Genomic DNA, 20827 nt, shown 5'->3' on the forward strand with positions numbered 1-20827 from the left:
CAACTGGGCTATTTCCAGCGGAACTGCTGCTATGTGAATGGTCAAGTGTCACGTGGATCTGTACCATCGAAATCTCATAGCAAAAGAGAACAAGAGACAAGAGAAGCCGGAACAGTTCGGGAGGGCAAAGTATTACTGATTCTCCATTTAAGTTCAGTATGTTCCTCAGTGGTTTTAATCGATGATAATTGTTTTAACGGTGTTGAGGGACTTAAGCATCTGTGAGTTTTGACTTTTTTTTGGTTTTGATCGACAAGAGCGTGACCTGGAAACAAAGAGAGAGAGGGATGGAGAGAAAAAAATAATAGCAGATTTATAGAGGGACTGACAGATAGGTAGAGGAATGGATAGAGAGATAGATAAACAAAATGGTAGACAGACAGACAGACTGGCATACAGGCAGACAGACTGTCAGACAGTCAGGTTGACAGATAGATAGATGGATAGATAAGTAGAAAGATAACCAGATAGACAGACGGACGAGTGCACGGATGGGCAGACGGACGGGCGGACGTGTGATGGATGGACAGATGGATGTTAGAGAGACAGACAGACAGACAAACAGAGCCCCCGTTATTTCCTTCTCATAATCTGCATGCCACCACGAGCTACTTTGCTGTGTCACTTTGGTGTGTCCGATTCTACCTGCTACAAATTTGTAGTTGCTACAAATCATTCAAACTTTTCCCGTGTGTTTATCGATCCGTTTATTGTTTTGCCTGCGTTTTTCCACTCATTGCTTTTTTTCCCAGTCCTTGAATTGGTCGCTGTTTGTCTGAGGTCATGGACTGATTCTGTGTACGTTACCTACTGCGATTTTGTTTCTCATCCTGCCTCTCTCTATTGCCTCCTGACCCATCGTTAATAGTACTTCCACGTTTTTGCCCTTCCAAATGTTTTACTTCTGGTTCACTGAAGGTCACCTATTGCAGCACACCGATGCTGTGAGCTGTTTTCATTCTTTGCATTTATTAATTAATTTAATAATTGATGTAGCAGGATATATCACTGCTCCCTTGAACTGTTCTCTGAATTTCGACTGAGTTGCTACATAAATAAATGTGTTTGTGCAGCAACTTAAATTGCGCAGCATATATGCAATCTTTTCAAATATATAAAATGAAAGAACATCTAAGCTATTTGGAACATTAAAGAAGTATAAAACATACAGCAGCCACAGAAAGATAAAGCTCCCGGATATGGTGAATAGTATAACTATAGATTTCCTTCTGCTCTCCATTTCTGGATCATTGCAATTATCTGCCTTTTTCTGACCCCTCAATCCCTTGCGGACTCGACTGGCCACTAAAATGTGTCTGACAGTCAGAGCGTTGAGCAACAGAATTAACCCGAATGGCATCAACGGGTTTAAAATCTTTTCAAAATTTCTGAACCCAATCCATCTAGGGTCAGTGAAATAGCTTCGCTTATTGGAACAGTACCATGGTACATTGTCGACAATAATTTTAGGTTTAAATCTAAAATAGATAGGAATATTTTTCAAACCGAACAAAGAACTGGTTGTTCCTAGAACGATGGACGCAGTTTTCTTGGTGCAATATTTTGATGCTAACTTTTGGCAACAAATGGCAACAAATCTATCAAAGGTGAAAGCGACAGTGAACCAGACAGAACAGTCTGTGGCTGCACGGAGCAGGACATAGTGAACACTACACACAGGCGTTATTGAGAGGAAATTAGGTGGGAAATAATAATCATTGATTCGATAGAGAATGACCTCAGTAATAATGACCAGTAGATCCGCTATGGCCATTGCCATCAGGTAGCACGTGGTACAACTGGAAAGGCCGCATTTCCCGTTGGCCAGAATGATGATTGCCACTGAGTTAACTGCAAAAATACAAGAGGAACACACATTATAAGCCAACAATAAGCACCTTCCCTTTCTGCACATAGCATACATTTTTTGCAGCAATAAAGCATTCATGGGGATTCCGACGTTTCCAGATTCCCTTGCAAACTCAAAACACTCCCTCAAACAGAGAAAACGATTCGTTTCGTTCCATTCCCTGGATTCTGGAACGGAGCTGTTGATGTTTCAGTGTTTTATATTCAGAAGAATAATGATGTGAGGATTCAAGCATGTTCAAAGTGCAGCATTAATATCTGCACAGAAGATCACTAAATTAAGAGATGGTGTGTTATTTGTGGTGAGACACCTTTTGCCTTTTGTTTGTGTTCCTATCTTCACGTGATTTTTATTTTGTTGTTGTACAGGTGTATTATTACTGAAACCACACCAAAACTATGGAGGTGTGGATTAGCTAAAAATAACGTGTCTCCATAATATGGAGACGAGAAGGATAAGGGGTGACTCAAGAGAAGAAATTCAAATTTCCGACAGGCTTGAGATTTTGAATGTGGATAAGTTACCTGTAACACTTCTGAGGCTGCGCAAACCTCGGTTTCTTCAAAACTAGGCAAAACTATTTATGAATCCACTATATATATATATGCATATATATATTACATATGTAGAGATATGTATTTCACAGGCAGTATTTTATTCCATGACTGGAGCAAAAGTACATTTGCTACTACATAGAATCATAGAGTACTTAAAGCAAGGAAGGAGGCCTTTCGGCCCATTATATAGCAACTGGCTCTCTGAAAGAATATTCACACAAGTACCACAACCATGACCTATCCCTTTAACATTACACATTACTGATTTTAGTTTGCATACCGATTTCCATTCAATGCCTTGAAAGGATATTCTTCCATCATTTGGATTATGGAAATTCAATCCACATACCAACAACAGTCTGAGTAAAACTAAACGCACATTCTCTTTCAAACTTTGTGCCCATTATGTTGCATCTCTTCTCCAGTTGTTGATGCTCTCTCAATTGGGAGCAGTTTCTCATTGTTTATGTTATCTCAGTCCCTCGGCATCTTGAACAACCACATCAAGTGGCACCTCAGCCTTATTTCCTCCGCAGATGATAGACCACTCTCTCCAATCCATCAAAACAGCTACAGTTCGTTTGGCTTGGAATCAGGCTTCTGAATTTCCTCTATACACTTTCCAAAGCCTTCACATCCTTCTCAAGTATTGTACACATACATGGACGGAGTGTATTTCAAATGTTTATGAAATGTGAAAAAACGTTCACGGAGTGAGTTTGAACCACGGCGAGGAAGGAATGGAGATTAGACCAGCTGTAATAAAGATAGACTGAGGACAAAATAAAGATTGAAGTAAATCAGTTGGGGCGAGTTTCCATGTTTTAACATCCGAAACTTGAATATTACATGGTCAGAGATATTAATGTTTATTTCATGACATTTGTAGAGATAACCTCTTAAAAACACTGCGCCCAGGACCTAATGATTATCAGGACCAGACTTGGGGAAGGAGATCAATCGTTACAAGACAATTCGGTCATTGTCTTTCCTTAGTATGAGTGAAGTTTCTTCCCAGATTGAATTATATTGTCCATTGACAAGTCTTTATCTGCTCTCCAGTTACCACCCCAAACACAAGATTATTTTAACTTGATAAACATTATTTTTTCTCATTACTGAAGCCAGATGCCACATTCTAATTGGTCATCATATTCAGTATAACTTTTGTCAACTCGTCACCTTGGAAATTCATGTTCCTGATGTTTTTTTCCCCCTACTTCGATGTTTGGATCAACAGAAACAATATTGCACTGAATCCAACAACTGAAAGTCATGGGTGAGATGGAAATAGTTCATCCAACACAACACGACTACAAGAATAATTCAGGAAATTTATTTTCTCCAGATTATTTACTCCATTAGAATTCAAACAATTGTGTCAATTCAATGCAATGCAACATGACAAGAAACAGATTTATAGCAGAAACAAGCTTATGCATAGTTACACTATATAATGTGTTTTAGCTACGTACCAGGAACACCAACTAAGGCAAGCAACAGATAGAATATTTTCCTGACCAATTGAATAGGTCGATGCATTTTCTGCGTGGAATGGCCCTCTTCCTTTGCTGAGCAAGTTATTCCTCTGAATTAAAATCTGTAGTGACACGTCCCTGTGCATTCACCTTTATGCATTCCCTCGATTTCCAAGGAGATACAGATGTTGCAAACGTGTTCAAAAAAATGTTATCCTTATGTTAGAACAAACAAATTATGCCAATGGGATAAATTCCCTGTGGATTGAATACCCAAGACGCTGAGACTAAATTGAATCAATGTTTTTCTTTCATTTACTAAGCAACCGTTATTATATGCAATACATATTCATAATTGGAGACTATATTAAACAGCAAACGAAAGTGATATCATTACCCTCCAACCACCATGACTCCCATGCCTTGACCTCATGTCAGGAGTGCAAGGACTGGGAGTTGAATGTCCAAAGCTACTCAGTATTCTAAAAGAATATACATGGTAGAACACGATCTGGGGTTGCTTTACTGGTTATATATAACGTCAAAGCTCCATGAAGAAATTATATTGGCATTAAAGATAAAAATGTTGCTTCTATCAGGGTGGAAATAAAAACAAAGAAAGGACATTCTGGTAGGAGTAAGTTGAGGGCCCCAAGCTTTAATTCCAAAGTAGGGTACAGTATATAACAATAAAAAAAAGAATGCTCCTGAGAAAAGTGCAGCAGTAATCACGGGTGATTTAAATATGCATCTTGACAGGATTAATGAAATTCGCAAAGAAAATCTCTCTCTTAACGCCAGCAGTTATTCAGACGATATCTCCCACCGAACTTGCATTGCAGGTGTTCTGCGCCAAATGTCTTCTCATTCTATCATTAGAGTTCACTAATCATGATTGAAATCATCCCTTGTCCTCCCGAATTATCAACATCAACCTCATGATACAACATTGCTATCTTTCACATTTTCCGTATACTCAGCTCGGCTCACCTCATCCCAAGAAAGTAGTCACGGAATGTTTCCTTTCTCTTTCGATGATACACTTCTTGCCGTGGACTTGAACACACTCTGGAAACTCTTGCCCACTTTCCCTTTGATGTCAACACAGGCACATGTCTTGTTGCTGAGGATAATCTCATGGGGTCCGACCCATTTCGATGTGAACCCTGTTTGATCAGGGGGCAACTTGGATCAAAACCCTGTCCCCTACCTGGGGAAGTGTAGGGGTATGGCAGATGTCATGTTTCCGAACCTGGTCTTTTATAGCCTGTTGGTCTCTGGCTGTGTGGTGTAGCTCTCTGAGTTGGTGGTCTAACTGTTGCACATATCTTCTCATTTTATCCCGGATGGGTGCCAGTTCTTCTCCTCCTACCGTTATGTTTTCTGGGAGTCTCATTGCCCTCCCCGTCATGAAGTCAAATGGTGTAAGTCCTATGGAGTGTCCTGGGGTGTCTCATAGGTGCATTCAAATACAGGGAAGGACATCTACCCACCCCTGAGCTGTCTCAGCAATTGACTTGGCAATTGCGTTTTTAAGTGTGCGGTTCATTCTCTCGACCATCCCAGAACTCTGAGGGTGGGATGGGATATGGAATCGTTGTCGGATTCCCAGGGTCTTACAAGCCTGTTTCATTATCTTGCCTGTGAAGTGTGTCAAAGAACAAAGAAAGAACAAGGAACATAAACAGCCCGGGAAACAGGCCCTTCGGCCCAACGAGCCCGCGTCGCCATTTTAACATTACCAGCCCCCCCTCCACCTATGACCCTTATCTACACTCCACATTGAGGGAAAACTGATTTCGGGACAATTTATTCCTGCCAATCAGCCGAACAGCACATCTTTGGGGTGTGGGAGGAAACCGGAGCACCCGGAGAAAACCCACGCAAGCACGGGGAGAATGCGCAAACTCCCACAGACACCGGCCCAAATCCATGTGTCTGCACAGCAATCAGCGATAGTCACTGAGCTGTCGTCTTGCCCAGTATCTTGTCCAGTTTAGGCACACACTAACGACATGAAGCACTAGGCCAATCTCGAACAACCAAGAGCAGCCCCAGTACGACCCATCGCGTGTATGCCCCTCGTTGGACACGAGGTGGACCGACGTCAAACCTGTGAATTAAAAGAGAAAAACATTAGTATCATATCACATCCTATTACATTACCAGGGACGTCCCAATGCTCATGATATTTATTTAAAACAATCTCCAAAATCCTCCCATCTCCAACCCACTCATGTGCCTGTCTAAGTTACTCTTAAACAACTCCAGTGTGCCTGCCTCCACCACCTTACTTGGCAGAGCATTCCATACCCCCACTACCCTCTGTGTGAAAAACCTCCCTCTAATATCCGTGTTATACCTCTCCCCACTCACCCCAAGCCCGTGGCCCGTCGTACTGTGTGTCTCTAACATAGGGAATAGCATACCTCTGTTTACTCTATCTAAACCCTTCATAATCTTATATACCTCTATTAGATCCCCCCTCAGTCGCCGTCTTTCATGGGAAAACAGCCCAAATTTGCTGAATCTTTCCTCATACCCCAGTCCTTCCATACCAGGCAACATCCTGGTAAATCTCCTCTGCACTCTCTCCAGAGTCTCCACGTCCTTCTGGTAGTAAGGCGACCAGAACTGGACGCAGTACTCCAAATGCAGCCTAACCAACGTTCTATACAACTGCAACATTAGACTCCAGCTCTTATATTCTATACCCCTCCCTATAAAGGTTAACATACCATAGGCTTTCTTCACCACACTCTCCACTTGCACTGCCACCTTCAAAGACTTGTGCACTTGCACCCCCAGGTCCCACTGTGTTTCTATACTCTTTATAGGCTAACCCTTTATCATATAACTGCCCCCTACATTATTCCAGCCAAAAAGGGACGGACAGCACGGAAAGAACTCCAAGACTCGCGCACTGCGCAGGCCCTTTGTGGGTTTTTAACGGGGGAGGGGGGGGGAGGGCAGATGAAGAAGCAGTTCTCCGTACGCGCATGCGCCGGGCTCTTTGAGCGCGTGCAGTTTTACTTCACAAACAGCGACGCGCAGTCGCAGAGTTGCTTCTTTCCAGAAGTTTCGGCGGTAGAAAGTCCGGGTGAGAAAGCGATGCAAATATTTATACTCGGTTCTGAGTAGGGAGGATTTTCAGCTTTTTTAATCGTGTTTAAGAAGCGGCCTGGTTCCTGGACCAATTCTGGGGAGAAAATGGCGAATTCCGACTTTCACAGAAAGCAAAGAGAGTGAAGATGGAGATAGTGAAATCAGAGAGAGTAATCCCAGGGAGATAGAGATAGTGAAATCAGAGAGTGTAATCCCAGGGAGATAGAGATAGTGAAATCAGAGAGAGTAATCCCAGGGAGATAGAGATAGTGAGATCAGAGAGAGTAATCCCAGGGAGATAGAGATAGTGAAATCAGAGAGAGTAATCCCAGGGAGATAGAGATAGTGAAATCAGAGAGAGTAATCCCAGGGAGATAGAGATAGTGAGATCAGAGAGTGTAATCCCAGGGAGATAGAGATAGTGAGATCAGAGAGAGTAATCCCAGGGAGATAGAGATAGTGAAATCAGAGAGAGTAATCCCAGGGAGATAGAGATAGTGAAATCAGAGAGAGTAATCCCAGGGAGATAGAGATAGTGAAATCAGAGAGTGTAATCCCAGGGAGATAGAGATAGTGAGATCAGAGAGAGTAATCCCAGGGAGATAGAGATAGTGAAATCAGAGAGAGTAATCCCAGGGAGATAGAGATAGTGAAATCAGAGAGAGTAATCCCAGGGAGATAGAGATAGTGAGATCAGAGAGTGTAATCCCAGGGAGATAGAGATAGTGAGATCAGAGAGAGTAATCCCAGGGAGATAGAGATAGTGAAATCAGAGAGAGTAATCCCAGGGAGATAGAGATAGTGAAATCAGAGAGAGTAATCCCAGGGAGATAGAGATAGTGAGATCAGAGAGAGTAATCCCAGGGAGATAGAGATAGTGAGATCAGAGAGAGTAATCCCAGGGAGATAGAGATAGTGAAATCAGAGAGAGTAATCCCAGGGAGATAGAGCTAGTGAGATCAGGCAGTGTAAACCCAGGGAGATAGAGATAGTGAGATCAGAGAGAGTAATCCCAGGGAGATAGAGATAGTGAAATCAGAGAGAGTAAACCCAGGGAGATAGAGATAGTGAGATCAGAGAGAGTAATCCCAGGGAGATAGAGATAGTGAAATCAGCGAGAGTAATCCCAGGGAGATAGAGATAGTGAAATCAGACAGTGTAATCCCAGGGAGATAGAGATAGTGAAATCAGAGAGAGTAATCCCAGGGAGATAGAGATAGTGAAATCAGAGAGTGTAATCCTAGGGAGATAGAGATAGTGAGATCAGAGAGAGTAATCCCAGGGAGATAGAGATAGTGAGATCAGACAGTGTAATCCCAGGGAGATAGAGATAGTGAAATCAGAGAGAGTAATCCCAGGGAGATAGAGATAGTGAAATCAGAGAGAGTAATCCCAGGGAGATAGAGATAGTGAAATCAGAGAGAGTAATCCCAGGGAGATAGAGATAGTGAGATCAGAGAGAGTAATCCCAGGGAGATAGAGCTAGTGAGATCAGGCAGTGTAATCCCAGGGAGATAGAGATAGTGAAATCAGACAGTGTAATCCCAGGGAGATAGAGATAGTGAGATCAGAGAGTGTAATCCCAGGGAGATAGAGATAGTGAGATCAGAGAGAGTAATCCCAGGGAGATAGAGATAGCGAAATCAGAGACTGTAATCCCAGGGAGATAGAGATAGTGAAATCAGAGAGTGTAATCCCAGGGAGATAGAGAAAGTGAGATCAGAGAGAGTAATCCCAGGGAGATAGAGATAGTGAGATCAGAGAGAGTAATCCCAGGGAGATAGAGATAGTGAAATCAGAGAGTGTAATCCCAGGGAGATAGAGATAGTGAAATCAGAGAGTGTAATCCCAGGGAGATAGAGATAGTGAAATCAGAGAGTGTAATCCCAGGGAGATAGAGATAGTGAGATCAGAGAGAGTAATCCCAGGGAGATAGAGATAGTGAGATCAGACAGTGTAATCCCAGGGAGATAGAGATAGTGAGATCAGACAGTGTAATCCCAGGGAGATAGAGATAGTGAGATCAGAGAGTGTAATCCCAGGGAGATAGAGATAGTGAGATCAGAGAGTGTAATCCCAGGGAGATAGAGATATTGAGATCAGAGAGAGTAATCCCAGGGAGATAGAGATCGTGAGATCAGAGAGTGTAATCCCAGGGAGATAGAGATAGTGAAATCAGAGAGTGTAATCCCAGGGAGATAGAGATAGTGAGATCAGAGAGTGTAATCCCAGGGAGATAGAGATAGTGAAATCAGACAGTGTAATCCCAGGGAGATAGAGATAGTGAAATCAGGGAGTGTAATCCCAGGGAGATAGAGATAGTGAAATCAGAGAGTGTAATCCCAGGGAGATAGTGAGATCAGAGAGAGTAATCCCAGGGAGATAGAGATAGTGAGATCAGAGAGTGTAATCCCAGGGGGATAGAGATAGTGAGATCAGAGAGTGTAATCCCAGGGAGATAGAGATAGTGAGATCAGAGAGTGTAATCCTAGGGAGATAGTGAGATCAGAGAGTGTAATCCCAGGGAGGTAGAGATAGTGAGATCAGACAGTGTAATCCCAGGGAGATAGAGATAGTGAGATCAGAGAGTGTAATCCCAGGGAGATAGAGATAGTGAGATCAGACAGTGTAATCCCAGGGAGATAGAGATAGTGAGATCAGAGAGTGTAATCCCAGGGAGATGGAGATAGTGAGATCAGAGAGTGTAATCCCAGGGAGATAGAGACAGTGAGATCAGACAGTGTAATCCCAGGGAGATAGAGATAGTGAGATGAGACAGTGAAATCCCAGGGAGATAGAGCTCGCGAAATCAGAGAGTGTAATCCCAGGGAGATAGAGCTAGCGAACTCAGAGAGTGTAATCCCAGGGAGATAGAGATAGTGAAATCAGAGAGAGTAATCCCAGGGAGATAGAGATCGTGAGATCAGAGAGAGCAATCCCAGGGAGATAGAGATAGTGAAATCAGAGAGAGTAATCCCAGGGAGATAGAGATAGTGAGATCAGACAGTGTAATCCCAGGGAGATAGAGATAGTGAGATCAGAGAGTGTAATCCCAGGGAGATAGAGATAGTGAGATCAGAGAGTCTAATCCCAGGGAGATAGAGATAGTGAGATCAGAGAGTGTAATCCCAGGGAGATAGAGATCGTGAGATCAGAGAGTGTAATCCCAGGGAGATAGAGATAGTGAGATCAGAGAGTGTAATCCCAGGGACATAGAGATAGTGAGATCAGAGAGTGTAATCCCAGGGACATAGAGATAGTGAAATCAGAGAGTGTAATCCCAGGGAGATAGAGATAGTGAGATCAGAGAGTGTAATCCCAGGGAGATAGAGATAGTGAAATCAGACAGTGTAATCCCAGGGAGATAGAGATAGTGAAATCAGAGAGTGTAATCCCAGGGAGATAGAGATAGTGAAATCAGAGAGTGTAATCCCAGGGAGATAGTGAGATCAGAGAGAGTAATCCCAGGGAGATAGAGATACTGAGATCAGAGAGTGTAATCCCAGGGGGATAGAGATAGTGAGATCAGAGAGTGTAATCCCAGGGGGATAGAGATAGTGAGATCACAGAGTGTAATCCCAGGGAGATAGAGATAGTGAGATCAGAGAGTGTAATCCTAGGGAGATAGTGAGATCAGAGAGTGTAATCCCAGGGAGATAGAGATAGTGAGATCAGAGAGTGTAATCCCAGGGAGATAGAGATAGTGAGATCAGACAGTGTAATCCCAGGGAGATAGAGATAGTGAGATGAGACAGTGAAATCCCAGGGAGATAGAGCTCGCGAACTCAGAGAGTGTAATCCCAGGGAGATAGAGCTAGCGAACTCAGAGAGTGTAATCCCAGGGAGATAGAGCTAGCGAAATCAGTGTAATCCCAGGGAGATAGAGCTAGCGAAATCAGAGAGTGTAATCCCAGGGAGATAGAGCTAGCGAAATCAGACAGTGTAATCCCAGGGAGATAGAGATAGTGAGATCAGACAGTGTAATCCCAGGGAGATGGAGCAGTGAGATCAGACAGAGTAATCCCAGGGAGATAGAGATAGTGAGATCAGATAATGTGTAATGGGGGGAGGGTGGGAATGGAGGCAGTGAGATCTGTCTGTAAACACAAGAGGATGGTACCAATATGAACAGACAGTGTCCAATCCAGGCAGGATGGAGACATGGCGATCAGACAGTGTGTCAACTGGAGAAAACGGAGGCAGCGAGTTCAGACAGTGCGTAACCCGGGAAGGATGGAGACTGAGTTCGGGGGCATGGAGCCAGTGAGATCAGACGGTGTGTAACCCGGAAGGGATGGCTGCAGTGTGTAGCCTGGGGAGGATGGAGGGCGATGCTCACGGGTAAGGCCATAAGAACATAAGAAAATGGAGCAGGAGTAGGCCATCCAGCCCTTCCAGCCTGCCCCGCCATTCAATAAGATCATGGCTGATCTGAAGTGGCTCAGTTCCACTTTCCCGCTTTCTCCCCATAACACTTAATTCCCTTGTCTATCAGAAATCTATCTACCCGTGTTTTAAAAATATTTAGCGAGGTAGCCTCAACCACTTCAACGGGCAGAGAATTCCAGAGATTCACCACCCTTTGAGTGAAGAAGTTCCTCCTCAACTCCATTCTAAACCGCACCCCCCCCCCACCCTTATGTTGAGGCTGTGCCCTCTAGTCCTGCTGTCCTTTCTGAGCGGGAAGAATCTCTCTACTTCTACCCTATCCATCCCTTTCATTATCTTGTACATCTCGAAAAGATCCCCCCTCATCGTTCTAAACTCCAACGAGTACAGACCCAGTCTATTTAGCCTCCCTTCATAGTCTAACCCCCTCATCTCCAGTATCAGCAGTGAACCTCCTCTGCACTGCCTCCAAGGCCAAAATATCCTTGTGCAAGTACGGCAACCAAAACTTCACACAGTACTCCAGCTGTAGCCTCACCAATGCCCTGTACAGTTGCAGCAAGACCTCCCTACTTTTATATTCTATCCCCCTCGCTATAAAGGCCAGCATCCCATTCGCCTTCTTGATCACCTGCTGCACCTGCAGACTGGGTTTTAGCGACTCATGCACAAGGACCCCCAGGTCCCTCTGCACCGTAGCATGCTGCAGCTTTTCGCCCTTTAAATAGTAATCCCTCCTACTATTATTTCTGCCAAAGTGGATAACCTCACACTTGCTAACATTGTGCTCCATCTGCCAGGTCCTCGCCCACTCGCTCAGCCTATCCAGATCCTTCTGCAGACTTTCCACACCCTCCACGCAATTTGCTTTTCCACTCATCTTCGTGTCACCAGCAAATGTCGTCAGCCTAAACTCAGCCCCCTCCTCCAGATCATCTGTATAAATGGTAAATAGCTGAGGCCCCAGCACTGATCCCTGTGGCACTCCACAAGTCACCAACCGCCAATCAGAATAGCACCCATCGATACCAACTCTCTGCCTCCAATTGGACAACCAATCCTCTATCCACACTAACACCTTACCCCCAACTCCATTTTTAGTCATTTATTTTTCATCAAATTGATTTTCCCCAGCTACATTTGCACTTTTCATGTGTGACACTTCCCTTCCTTTTCTGGAATTCTCCATCTGAATATCAGCGAATAGACACGGATGAACACTTAGAATAAACCAGAATTCCAGAGTGAGATTGACCGTACTTCCTCTGAGCCTTTGAATAATGTTCCCTTAACCTGTGTATTTGTTTGGATGATGCAACGTCTGAGCATCTGACATTGTTTTCTCAACTTCAGAAGTTGACTACCCGCACTATAGTTTGAAAAGATTATGCCGTTTTGCTGCATTTCCCAAAATAATGTCTTCATTCGTTGGCGCCCAGAAAGGAATCTAGCATTTCACTCATTCGTTCCTTCAAACAAGGGAAGAAGTGTTAGGGCTTTTAGAGGGCATTAAAACCAATAAATCTCTGGGGCCTGATTGCATTTATCCTAGGCTGCTTAGAGAGGCAAGGGATGAGATTGCTGGGCCTCTGGCGCAAATCTTTGTCTCTTCTTTGGACACAGGTGAGGTCCCAGAGGACTGGAGGATAGCGAACGTGGTACTGTTGTTTAAAAAGGGTAGGAGGGATAGCCCAGGTAACTATAGGCCAGTGAGCTTAACGTCAGTGGTAGGTAAGTTGATGGAGAGGATTCTCAGGGATAGGATGTATGTGCACTTGGAGCATTGCGATCTGATTAAGGATACGCAGCATAGCTTTGTCAAGGAGAAGTCTTGCCTTACGAATCTGGTAGAATTCTTTGAGGAGGTGACAAAAACGGTTGACGAAGGACGAGCCGTTGATGTCGTCTATATGGATTTCAGTAAGGCGTTTGACAAAGTCCCTCATGGTAGGTTGGTACAGAAGATTAAAGCTCATGTGATATGTGGTCAGGTATCTAGATGGGTAGAGAACTGGCTTGCAAAGAGGAGTCAGAGAGGAATTGTGGAGGGGTCTTTTTCTAGCTGGAGGTCTGTCACTAGTGGTGTGCCGTAGGGCTCGGTACTGGGACCCCTTCTCTTTGTAGTGTATATAAATGATTTGGAAGGGGGAGTCGGTGGTGTGATCAGCAAATTTGCTGATGACACCAAGATGGCTGGATTGGCGGGCAGTGAGGAGCAGTGTCTGGCAATACAGCAGGATATTGATAGGCTGGTTGATTGGGCAGGTATGTGGCAAATGGAGTTTAATCCGGATAAATGTGAGGCGATGCATTTTGGCTGGAATAATGTAGGGGGAAGTTATATGATAAAGGGTAAGCCTGTAAGGAGTATAGAGTCGAAGCGAGACCTGGGGGTGCAAGTGCACAAGTCTTTGAAGGTGGCAGTGCAAGTGGAGAGTGTGGTGAAGGAAGCCTATGGTATGTTAGCCTTTATAGGAAGGGGTATAGAATATAAGAGCTGGAGTCTAATGTTGCAGATGTATAGAACGTTGGTTAGGCTGCATTTGGAGTACTGCGTACAGTTCTGGTCGCCTTACTACCAGAAGGTCGTGGAGACTCTGGAGAGAGTGCAGAGGAGACTTACCAGGATGTTGCCTGGTGTGGAAGGACTGGGGTATGAGGAAAGATTGAAGAAATTGGGGCGCTTTTCCCTTGAACGACGCCGACTGAGGGGGGATCTAATAGAGGTATATAAGATTATGAAGGGTATAGATAGAGTAAACAGAGGTAAGCTATTTCCTATAATAGAGTCACGTAGGACAAGGGGCCATGGACTTAAGGTGAGGGGGGAGAGGTACAACACAGATATTAGAGGGAGGTTTTTCACTCAGAGGGTAGTGGGGGTAAGGAATGCTCTGCCAAGTAAGGTGGTGGAAGCAAACACGCTAGAGTCCTTTAAGAGTAACTTAGACAGGCACATGACTGAGCTGGAGATGGGTGGATATAGGAGAACCTTTAATTAAGGGTCATTAGCATTGGGGTGTCCCTAGAAATGTAAATGGGTATAGTATGATAATAATGTTTTTCTCTGTTTTCATTCACAGGTTTGAAGTCGGTCCACCTCGTGTCCAACGAGGGGCATACACGCGATGGGTCGTACTGGGGCTGCTCTTGGTTGTTCGAGATTGGCCTAGTGCTTCATGTCGTTAGTGTGTGCCTAAACTGGACAAGATACTGGGCAAGACGACAGCTCAGTGACTATCGCTGATTGCTGTGCAGACACATGGATTTGGGCCGGTGTCTGTGGGAGTTTGCGCATTCTCCCCGTGCTTGCGTGGGTTTTCTCCGGGTGCTCCGGTTTCCTCCCACACCCCAAAGATGTGCTGTTAGGCTGATTGGCAGGAATAAATTGTCCCTAAATCAGATTTCCCTCAATCTGGATGGCCATAAAACATTAGATAGGGGTCATGGGTAGAGAGCTGGAGTTGAGATAGCAGCGTGGGCTCGTTGGGCCGAAGGGCCTGTTTCCCAGGCTGATTTTGTTCTTTGTTCTTTGACTGGTTAATGTTTTCCCCGACTGGTCAATGTTTTCCCCTCGGTTGGTTAATGTTGTGCCCCTGCTTCTCCAGGGACTGTGCCCGACTGGTTAATGTTTTCCCCTCACTTCTCCAGGCACCAAGTCCAGCTGGTTAATGTTTTCCCCGACTGGTTAATGCTTTGCCCCTGCTTCTCTGGAGACTAAGTGCAACTGGTTAATGTTTTCCCTTCTACTCCAGGGAGCAGATCCAACTGGTTAATGTTTTCCCCTCGCTTCTCCAGGGACTTTGTGCGACTGGTTAATGACTTCCACAATGCTCCAGTGGCTTTGGCTTTCTGATTAATGTTTTCCCCGACTGGTTAATGTTTTGCCCCTGCTTCTCCGGAGACCACGTCCGACTGGTTAATGTTTTCCCCTCGCTTCTACAGGGACTCAGTACACCTGGTTCATGTTTTGCCCCTGCTTGTCCAGAGGGTACAATAAAAGGGGGACTGCCATTGCCCACACCGCAGCAGCAGCAGCTGGTTAATGTTTTCCCCTGGCAAGTGGAAGCCTCCCTTCCCCCATCTGGCTGACACACTGACTTTCCCATTCCCTCAGCATGTTTACAAACACTGCCTGCCATTTCTTCAAAGCTTTGTTGACAGCTGCCTGCACCGGCTTCAATACTCACCTCTCCCCCGCTCTCACTCGAACACTCAACCTGTGCCTGAACTGAGAGAGGCAGAGAGGGAGTTTTTAAAGTTTATTAAGTGTCAGAAGTCAGGCTGACATTAACACTGCAGTGAAGTTACTGAGAGAGAGGGAGAGACAGACAGACAGAGAGAGGGGGGATCGATATTTAAAGGTGTCAACTTGAATGGTTCGTACTCACAAGCAAGGCCTACATTCACACTGAATCAGCTTACTGGGACACAGAGATACAGAGGGAGAGGTGAAAGTTTTCCCCGACCGGTTAATGTTTTCCCTCCTGCTTCTCCAGGCTCCAAGTCCCACTGGTTAATGTTTTCCCCGGTTGGTTAATATTTTCCCCCACGGTTGGTTCATGTTTTGCCCATCCAGCCATAGCCTAAGGACCAGTGGTTCATGTTTTGCCCGGTTGGTTCATGTTTTGCCCAGTTGGTTAATGTTTTGTCCCTGCTTCTATAGGTACCAAGTCCAACTGGTTAATGTTTTCCCCTCGGTTCTCCAGGGATTAGGTCCGACTGGTTAGTGTTTTCCCCTTGCTTCTCCAGGGACCATCTCCAACTGGTTAATTATTTTCCCCTCGCTTCTCCAGGGACTATGCCCAACTGGTTAATGTTTTCCCCCTGTTTCTCCAGGCACCAAGTACGACTGGTTCATGTTTTCCCCCGCTTCTCCTGGGACCAAGTGCCACTGGTTCCTGTTTCCCCCGACTGGTTAGTGTTTTCCCCGGTTGGTTAATGTTTCCCCGGTTGGTTAATGTTTTCCCTACGGTTGGTTAATGTTTTCTCCCTGCTTCTCCAGGGACAAGGTCCGACTGGTTAATGTTTTGCCCCTGCTTCTCCAGTCACCATGTCCAACTGGCTAATGCTTTCCCTTCTGCTCCAGGCACCCAGCCCAACTCGTTAATGTTTTCCCCCTGCTTCTTCAGGGATCAAGTCCCACTGGTTAGTGTTTTCCCCATGGTTGGTTCATGCTTTCCCCACCGTTGTTTCATGTTTTGCCCATCCAACCAGACCCTAAGTCCCACTGGTTAATGTTTTCCCTGACTGGTTAATGTTTTCCCCACGGTTGGTTAATGTTTTGCCCCTGCTTCTCCAGGGATTATGTCCAACTGGTTCATATTTTCCCCAAGCTTCTCCAGGCACCATATCCCACTGGTTAATGTTTTCCCTTCTGCTCCAGGCACCCAGCCCAGCTGGTTAATGTTTTCCCCCTGCTTCTCCAGGGCCCAAGTCCCACTGGTAAATGTTTTCCCCGTGGTTGGTGCCTGGAGAAGCAGGGTCAAAGTATTAACCAACCGTGGGCAAAACATTAACCAGTCGGTGAAAACATTAACCAATCGGGGAAAACATTAACCAGTGGGACTTGGTCTCTGGAGAAGCAGGGGGAAAACATTAACCAGTTGGGCTTGGCGCCTGGAGAAGCGAGGGCAAAACTTTAACCAACTGTGAACAAAACATTAACCAGTTGGGGAAAACACGAACCAACCGGTGAAAACATGAACCAGTAGGGAAAAACATTAACCAATCGGGGAAAACATTAACCAATCGGGGAAAACATTAACCAATCGGGGAAAACATTAACCAAACGGGCAAAACATTAACCAGTGGGACTTGGTCTCTGGAGAAGCAGGGGGAAAGCATTGTACAGTTGGACTTGAAGCCGGGAGAAGCGAGGGGAAAACATTAACCAGTCGGACATAGTCCCTGGAGAACCGAGGGGAAAACATTAACCAGTTGCACATAATCCCTGCAGAAGCAGGGGCAATACATGAACCAGTCGGGGAAAACAGTAACCAACGGGGGAAAACATTAACCGGGGGAATTAGTCTCCGGCTGGATGGGCAAAACATGAACCAACCGTGGGGAAAACATTAACCAACCGGGGAAAACATTAACCAGTGGGACTTGGAGCTTGGAGAAGCAGGGGGGAAAACATTAACCAGTCGGGGAAAACTTTCACCTCTCCCTCTGTATCTCTGTGTCCCAGTAAGCTGATTCAGTGTGAATGTAGGCCTTGCTTGTCAGTACGAACCATTCAAGTTGACAACTTTAAATATCGATCCCCCACTCTCTGTCTGTCTGTCTCTCCCTCTCTCTCACTGTCCCTCTCTCTCAGTAACTTCACTGCAGTGTTAACGTCAGCCTGACTTCTGACACTTAATAAACTTTAAAAACTCACTCTCTGCCTCTCTCTGTTCAGGCAAACAACTGCAACATTAGACTCCAGCTGTTATTATCAATACCCCTTCCTATAAAGGCTAACAAACCATTGGCTTTCTTCACAACCTTCTCCACTTGTACTGCCACCTTCAAAGACTTGTGCACTTGCACCCCCAGGTCTCACTGTGTTTCTATACTCTTTATAGGCTTACCCTTTATCATATAACTGCCCCCTAGATTATTCTGGCCAAAATGCATCACCTCACATTTATCCGGATTAAACTCCATTTGCCACATATCTGCCCAATATCCCAGCCTATCAATATCCCGTTGTATTGCCAGACACTGCTCCTCACTGCCCGCCAATCCAGCCATCTTCGTGTCATCAGCAAATTTGCTGATCACACCACCGACTCCCTCTTTCAAATCATTTATATACACTACAAAAAGAAGGGGTCCCAGTACCGAGCCCTGCGGCACCCCACTAGTGACAGACCTCCAGCTAGAAAAGGACCCCTCCACAACTCCTCTCTGTCTCCTCTTAGCAAGCCAGTTCTCTACCCATCGAGATACCTGGCCTTGAATCCCATGAGCCTTAATCTTTTCCACCAACCTACCATGAGGGACTTTGTCAAACGCCTCTCTGAAATCCTTGGTCGGAGTTGAGTTGTAGTGGGATTCCCCACCTCGGGATGATTCCGTATGCTGGGATGGGGCTCCGGTGGTGTCTTCGCAATCCCGAGTTGGGAATGCTTCCACCCAGCGGGTGAATTGATCGATTCAGACTAAACAATATTTCTTCCCTCGGCGAGTGGGTAGGGGGCCTCTGAAGTCGATCTGCAGGTTTTCCCAGGATCCCTTTGGTCGGGGTTGGTGGGCCAGTTTGACTCTCAGGGGTGGGCCCGGGTTGTGCTGGGCGCGTATGATACAGCGCTGGCAATGTTTGGCTCCACCCCGTCCCATCCCTGGCCACCACCAATCAGCTGATAGTGGGGCCAGGGTCCCATCCCGGCCGGAGTGGTGGGGCTCGTGGTGGACTCGGAGTAGTTCAGTGGGTAGAAATGAGGGGGCGACGACTTGGTGCCCTCTGCGCCACACTCCATCTTTGTCCCTGGACGCCCCTGCCTGTTCCCACTGTGCCACCTCATGTGGGCTGGTGTTACCCTGCAGCTTATAAAGATCCACTTCCTCCAAGGGTGCTGTTGTGGTGGGGGCTGTGTGCGGGAGGGCTTCCCCAGCTACAGCCTTGGCTGCAGTGTCTGCGAGTTGCTCCCCTTTCTGTTCCGCTGTCTTTACCCTTTGGTGGGCTTTTATCTTCATTCCGGCTGCTTCTGAGGGCAGCCTGGCTGCAGCTACCAGGTCTTGGGTTATATTTTCATGCCTTATGCACCCCTCCCCCACCCCCCCTCCCCCCACCCCCCAACCGTGCTGATAAACCCGCGCCTTTTCCAGTCCATCATGTAATCGTGGACCACCCCAAATGCATATCGGCTGTCAGTATACACATTTACTCACTTTTCCCTTCCTGTCTTGAGGGCTTCCGTGAGGGCTATGAGTTTGGCCATTTGGGCTGAGGTCTCCCCACTCATAGTGTCCTTTGCTCCCAGTGTCCCTTCCTGGTCTACTATTGCCCAGCCCGTGTGGTATTGTCCCTCTACTTGTCTTCGGGACCTGTCTACATACAGTATGAGGTCGGGGTTATCTCGGGGTTGGTCATTAATGCCTCCCTCCGCTTCAGTGTCTGGGTTAATCGGGCAGTAATGCGGACTTCCCTCTGATAGGAGTCCATCAGCGGGGTTCTTCCCAGTGTCCCGCACTATCTGGACTGACCGGTCTCGGGGGAGGAGTACCGCTTCCCAATTGGCCCTTCGGGCGTCCGAAACAGTCCGGAGTCGGCCTGTATTCAGGAGCTCAGCGATGGTGTGTTTCGTGTGTGAAATGATTTGTCCTGACACAGTGATCGGTTCGCGTACCCTGACTGCCCAGGAGGGGCAATCTAGAGCTGCCACACACTTGTGCAGTCCCTGGGCTCCCGGGGATTGTCGGGTGGAATAATATGCCACCGGTCGCATGGTCCCCCCGTATTCTTGGGTTCCCACGGAGCGATAAAATCCCTCTTCTGGGTCATAGAAGAGGTGGAAGGGTTTGATTATATTGGGCGGGCGTAGGGCTGGAGCTGCTAATAGTTCTGATTTTAGGCGGGTGAATGCTACCTCCTGTTCGGGTCCCCACTCGATCGTTCCTGCTCCTGGCTTTCCCCCTTTGACCAGCCGCTGAATTGGTTCAGACAGAGATGTGAACTGGTCAATGCAATCCCGGCAGTCGTTAAATAGTCCCATAACTCTACACACCCCTTTAACTGTGTTTGGACAGGGCATATTTATAATCCCGGTCTTCCGATCGGAGGAGAGGGCTGTCTTTCCTTGACTTATGTTGTTTCCCAAATCCCGGAGCTCCTGTTGTGCAATCTGTGCCTTGGTTGGGTTGATTTTAAACCCCGCAGCCTGCGAGGCGCGTAGGATTGTGGACAGGGCTCCGATATGTGCTGTGCGGTTGGTGGAGGCAATGAAGATGTGGTCCACATATTGGAGGAAGGTGCTTCCATATGGGGACAGATCGCAGTCCTCAAGGGCCTCACTCATAACTGGGTGGAAAATGTTGGGAATGTTGTGGAGCCCTTGGGGGAGGCGTGTCCGTGTGTACTGTTTCCCTCCACAGGGAAAGGCCAACCTTTCCTGGGAGTCCGTGTGAAGCGGGATGGACGAGAATCCGTTTGCTGTGTCTAACACAGAGAAAATACCATGTTCAGATCCGAGTCCGTTAAAAATAGTGGATGGACTCGCAACTATGGGGTGTTCTTTGGGGGTTATTTTGTTGAGGGCAGTGTAGTCTATGGCCAGTCGGTAACTTCCGTCTGGCTTATGGACTGGCCGTATCGGGGAGTTGGTGTTAGACACTGTAGGTCTTCAAATACCCTGGGCAACCAAAGCCTGACCGGTTTTCTCAGTGTCCTGTAGTGCCTGGGGCTTTATGGGGTATTGTATGTGAGGGGTGTGGATGGG

General features: G+C 46.2%; 1 protein-coding gene across 1 annotated transcript; it reads right to left on the reverse strand.

The window, feature by feature from the left end:
• Positions 1-955: 955 nt before the first annotated feature.
• Positions 956-20407, reverse strand: LOC145337371 (putative G-protein coupled receptor 139). Its single transcript, XM_080182162.1, has 3 exons — positions 20117-20407; positions 19596-19662; positions 956-1851 (listed from the first exon to the last, which is right to left on the reverse strand). The coding sequence occupies exons 1-3, from the start codon at positions 20405-20407 to the stop codon at positions 956-958; spliced, it is 1254 nt and encodes a 417-aa protein (XP_080038288.1).
• Positions 20408-20827: the final 420 nt, after the last annotated feature.

The sequence above is a fragment of the Carcharhinus amblyrhynchos genome, unplaced genomic scaffold, assembly GCF_965287045.1.
Source record: "Carcharhinus amblyrhynchos unplaced genomic scaffold, sCarAmb.v2.hapA scaffold_47, whole genome shotgun sequence".
NCBI classification, from domain to species: domain Eukaryota; kingdom Metazoa; phylum Chordata; class Chondrichthyes; order Carcharhiniformes; family Carcharhinidae; genus Carcharhinus; species Carcharhinus amblyrhynchos.

Bases quoted from the DNA above. Each gene is read 5' to 3' on its own strand.
- LOC145337371 (XM_080182162.1), bottom strand. From the start codon at position 20,407: ATGAGTGAGGCCCTTGAGGACTGCGATCTGTCCCCATATGGAAGCACC. The intron at 19,663-20,116 runs GTGTGTAGAGTT...TCCTGAATACAG, and splicing joins GTCCAAACACAGTTAAAGGG to GCCGACTCCGGACTGTTTCG. The intron at 1,852-19,595 runs GTCAGTCCAGAT...GTATTTTTGCAG, and splicing joins GTACTCCTCCCCCGAGACCG to TTAACTCAGTGGCAATCATC.